Genomic DNA, 5,237 nt, shown 5'->3' on the forward strand with positions numbered 1-5,237 from the left:
GTGACGATTACGTCAGACGCACTGGCCCCTCCCTGCGCACCGTGACACGCAGGGACATTGACGCAGCGCGCGGCGCTTCCTGTTTATCAGTTGTGGCGGTGACCACTAGGGGAGGTAACTACGTGCTTTGTGTGGGGGCCGGTGTGGCAAATGGCAGGAGGCGCTCTGTACGTGCGGGTTGTACATGTCTGCACACTGAGTGTCTTGTAGTATGGGGACTGCTGTGCAGCAGGCAGCACTGTGCTGTAGCATCTGGGAGTGTGTACTCTGTGTCTAGGATATGGGCAGCCGCATAGGGGCTCTCACACTAGTGGGCTTTGGCGCACGCAGCAAGTTTGTGATGATGCACTGACGTTCCCACCTCCTTTTTTTTGCGCCATTGTGTGTGAGAGGCACAACCGAAAGCGAACGTGAAAATGCAGCAAATTTGCACCGTTTCCTGCATATCTGGGTGCCGTTCAGTTTACATTTACGGGCTGAATTCTGCTGCGGATCTGCAGCAAAATCTGTATGAAATGGCGAGGATTTGGGTGCGGATTCGCCGTTGATTTATTCCACGCTATAGGTGAACGATACCGTAAGGGCTAATGCCGGCGGACGGATTTATACTGCGTTCCCCGCGGTGGAATAACACAGCTATTAGATTCTATTGAAAAAAAAAAATTGCGCAAAGTTCTATGTTACCGCGTTGGGAGGTCTGCATTAATATAGTATTGATGGAGACTGCAGAAAAACATGATAGAAAGGGCGTTTTTCTGCGACTTTTGTTTATCCCCGCGACGTAAAACTGCGGGTGTATCCCACGCCGTCCGTGAGCCCTAAGGGGGTTGTTAGCGATGCCTCCAAGTGTGCGTTCGCAGGGGGCGGACAACGCTGTGGATTTGCTGGAGCAGAAAATCTGCACTGAAATTTGCATAATTTTCGTGTCAAAATTTGCGCCGTTAATTTGGGTTTTTACATGGATTTTGATGCGGCTCTGCAGCACAATTTGCCCCTCCTGATGGTGCTGCTGTTTCGGAAGCGCAAAATTATGTGGCTTTTGTTGCAGATTTTCCATTTTTAGTAATTCGCACCGTTTCCCTCTACGGGTCAGGTAACGGACGGGTATGTGCGCACGGCAGAAGGCACCGCGGAATGTCTTAGCGTGAATTCCACATCACACGAACAGCTTCTTGCCACCTTAGTTGGCACAGAGCCACATAAGGAATTTGCTCGGTCAATCTGCATGCGGAATTCTGACGCAAAAACTACAAAGGCACGCATCCCTGACCCGTCGTCCGTTTCAGGAGCCGGGAGGTTTGCCGTTCTTTTTCTGGTGTTTTCTGCACAGGCTTCTCTAGGAATAAAGTGTCAGAGGAAAGCAGAGCGCTCCTCCTGTCGCCCATCGGCACCCCCGTTGTATGATTGCAAGGTACTAGCAGCCTGACAAAGTCCTCCATATTTGCCATGTAACAGCCTACCATGTTTCCCCCAAAATTAGACCTACCCTTATAATAAGCCCTACCTTGATTTTTCGGGTTGGTAGAGGGCCTGATATATAAGCTACCCCCTGAAAATAAGCCCTAACTACACCACATGAAAAGTATTTTTTTTTTAAAAAGCAATACTCGCCTAGTAGATGGCGTTGGGGTCCCTCATGCTGGGCTGTGGCGCCACTGCAGGCATCAGTGTAGTCCTGAACGTCGATAGCATCTCTTCTTGGTAGTGGGGCTTCAATACCCTGCCTCCAGCAAGCGATTACTCTGATTGGTTCAGTGAGAGCCGCATCAGCCAATTGGAGCCATTAACCAATCCCAGGCATTCAATGATGTCATTTAATGACAGCGGGGCAATGGCGCTGGAGATCTGCGGCAGAGAACGGGAAAGGACAAAGTAATGCGTACATATATAAAAACTGCACAGGATACAAATGTGTCCCGGACGTGATGTCAGCTGACGGGATCTCCCTTAGGAATAATGCTGTGGACGTAATGACTATCGGTAGAAGGGCTGTGATTGATGCATCTGCCTTCTAATGGGCTGATGCATCTATAGCTACATTGTTTGTTCGGAATATATATATATATATATATATATATATATATAATCCCACTTGGTCTCGGTGTTTGTCATTTATGGCCATACACACTGGTGGTATGTGACTGTCATTGCCACGTGACATTGGCATAGATGACACATAAGCATGGTGAGCTTTGATTGACTGTAAGGCTGGGTTCACACGGGACGGAATTGCCGCAGCTCCTAATCTCGGGATTAGCCAGCCACATGGATGAGATTTAGCAAAAAATGTCTTCCACACGGTACGGCCAATCCATTGTGGCAAAGCCGGGTGGAAATGGATATGTGGTGCGGAATTCAGTTCATGTCAATTCTTTTTTTTTTTTTTCCGCTCCTCACTATGGGGAGAGAAATCCGTGGCGGAATGCCGGCGGTTGAACCGCTCCAAAACCTTCCGTGGGTTTCGAAGTTGCGGCTGTCCCTTGGAAATCTCCCGGTTTTTCGGTGCGCCCAGGCCGCGAGATTTCCGCCCCGTGTAAACCCAGCCTAACCGTTATGTCGTGTGACGTCACATCCTGCTTTACACAAAAGAGAGCAAAGGCCAATGCCGTAGAATCGATACAATAACTCTTTTTGCTTTTGCTATAGAATTTTCAAGCCCTGGAAGCCGGACCCTAAACTGCGAAAATGAATCCCGAGTTTTTGCAGAGGCTTTTGACCGAAGACCCCAATTCAAAAGTCGTTTGTCAACTCAGCAAAAATTTCAGTATAGATTATCTCAATCTCCAGACCAGCATGATGGCGGAAGTATTTAACGATCTCCCTGAAGTTCTGCTGGTGATTCGCTCCCACAACGATGAACGAAGAGTTCTGTACACCTTTTTGGCAGATGGGCCACGTATAGGTTCACCATATGAATTGACAAGAATGGTTCATGTATCCATACCTACTAATGAAACCCCGGAGGGACTTGCACATATGTTCCACATTATGAAAGAACTGAACCCTAGTTGGTCTTCAATTCAAGTATTTTTAGTGGATCCTGAGTTTACAGAAATTGGTGCCATCCAAGAGGCCTTTCCATCGGCTGAAGTGGTCCTCTCCGCTTCTCAAGTCTACACACAAATAAAACGACGTATCCATGAGCTTTCCTTACCGGACAAAGCAGAGAACATCCTCCTCAGCGCTCTGAAGAGTACAATGTGTTCAGCTACGCAAAGAAACTTGAAGAATATGTACAAAATACTGCAACAGTTTGTGGATCCTACTTTGTTTATGCTGATGAAACTCGACCGGCTTCTGTCGGATCGGATCTGGGCGTTGCACCGCTGGAGAAGTTGGAATGAATGCTCTCAATATTTCGACATGGTGGAAAACTTAAGCCGTGAGTTGAATGCGGTCTTCAAACTATCACCTTGTTTAATAAGAAGCATGAATGGATTCGTCTCCTTTATCTTTGGGCAGACTGTAGGAAAAGGCCAGCCAGATCATCGGCCCTGTAGTCCTGAGGAATTGGCATTAATCACCCGCAAAGTAGCGACCCATGAAAGCGTAAAGATGGAAACGCAGATGGAACCTGAAGCTGCAGCTTTGATGTGTGAATCGCTACACAATATCTGTATCCCCGCAGCCTTTGGACTCTGTCAGAATGAACTAGAAGTAACCCAGAAATCTCTAGAACTTGTAGCGCTTGATGAAGACAATGTAAATGTTCAGATTCTTGAGAACCCAAGTGAAGTTAGTGGTGGAAAATGCAAGACGTGTACCTGTGGCTTTTATCAGTGCACGGAGCTTCCGTGCCGCCACATCCTTTCTGTGCTCAGTGCCAACGAAGAGATCCTACAGCCAGATATGCTTCAAGCAGTCTGGCAGAAAAAGAATAATGAGCCTTCGACCGTGTATCCTGTATCATTAGACACCTTGGAAATCTTGAAGGGCGAAGAGAACAAGGTTTCAGAAAAACAAGTCCTTGTTGAGTCCTTAACGAGCCAGATATCATCGTTGCTAGCCGAGTGCAGCGATGAGCTATTTCAGCGCCGCTATAATACTCTAAGAGAACTGGCAGATGCGTGGATCGGGCCCTACGAAGAAGTAAAGCTTTAGAATGGGGGTCTACTCCGTAGTAACACTGGTGTACTTCTGCAAGACATTCTAGATATGTTACATGACTTGTTATGGAAAGTAGATGAACTTCAGAATTACTTTTTTTGTTTTTATTTGTATGGGTAAGGAATATTTAAAGTAAGGATTGATGAACAGTTGGGCATTCAACCCCCCGCAGCAGTTTAGGAGGAGCTCTGTTTGTTCTGCACATTATAGTTTAGGACCAACAGAGCTCGCCCTACTTTAAATGGTTGCTGCTCTGGTTCGATCAGGGCTAGGAACATGCTTTTGGTATCAATCTAAAGCTAAGAGTAACATTAAAATGAGACCAAAGCATGTTTGTAGCCCTTACAGAACGAGCGTTACAGTCCTTTGAAGTGGAGTCAGGACTATAGTTGTCATTTTTGGTGTGTGAGAGGGAAGACGGAGGGGAGGCCAGCAGAAGCTGGGAAGAGCTGTGATTCTTGTGTATATCTCCCTGTCCCAGGGGACGGTGGACTTGAATTTTGGTTCATGGTATTCCCTGATCAATCAGAAAGCATATTTGCTCTCTGATTGTCACATATGGGGTTTTTCCAAGAAGAGGAGTGAAGGGAGGAGAACGTACTCATCTAATGACCTTTTAACCCCACACATTACACGGTTATTGCTAAACGTGGCACCTAAAGGTTTTTACAGAAAATATTTTTGAAAACCTTTTTCCCCTTACACAAGGCTTTAAATATTGGAAATAATGAAAACACAAAAAACATACACATACTTGGTATTGCCACATCTATAACAACCAATGCTATAAAATATTATATTCTTTATGGAGTATGGAAAATTCCATAAGAAAAAAACATTTTTTTTAAATATCAAATAGCCATTTTCTGATCATCTCACTTCTTCTAAACAAGAATAAAAAATGAATGAGAGAAAAAATCGTATATACCTCAAAAAGGTACCAATAAAAACTATAAGTTGTAACCAGGCCTAATACAGCTCTATGGACTGAAAATTAAAACTGCTCTGGTCCTGGAATGTGGTGCTACACAAATTTTAGTATTTTTGTAAAAAAGAAAAAACGTTTATATTGCCAAAAAGTGATAAAACATGATAAAACCTCAATAAATGTGGTGTTGTCACAATCATAA

At 45.2% G+C, this 5,237-nt stretch overlaps 1 protein-coding gene across 2 annotated transcripts; it reads left to right on the top strand.

Moving 5' to 3' along the window:
* ZSWIM1 (zinc finger SWIM-type containing 1) lies at positions 1-5,237 on the top strand. 2 transcript variants are annotated; one of them, XM_066588151.1, is made up of 2 exons: positions 1-114; positions 2,647-5,237. In XM_066588151.1, the coding sequence occupies exon 2, from the start codon at positions 2,686-2,688 to the stop codon at positions 4,099-4,101; it is 1,416 nt and encodes a 471-aa protein (XP_066444248.1). In that variant the 5' UTR covers positions 1-114; positions 2,647-2,685; the 3' UTR covers positions 4,102-5,237. The 2 variants fall into 2 exon arrangements, with proteins under 2 accessions (XP_066444248.1, XP_066444249.1); XM_066588152.1 differs by lacking the exon at positions 1-114 and adding an exon at positions 722-1,411.

Source organism: Eleutherodactylus coqui, chromosome 13, assembly GCF_035609145.1.
Source record: "Eleutherodactylus coqui strain aEleCoq1 chromosome 13, aEleCoq1.hap1, whole genome shotgun sequence".
NCBI lineage: Eukaryota > Metazoa > Chordata > Amphibia > Anura > Eleutherodactylidae > Eleutherodactylus > Eleutherodactylus coqui.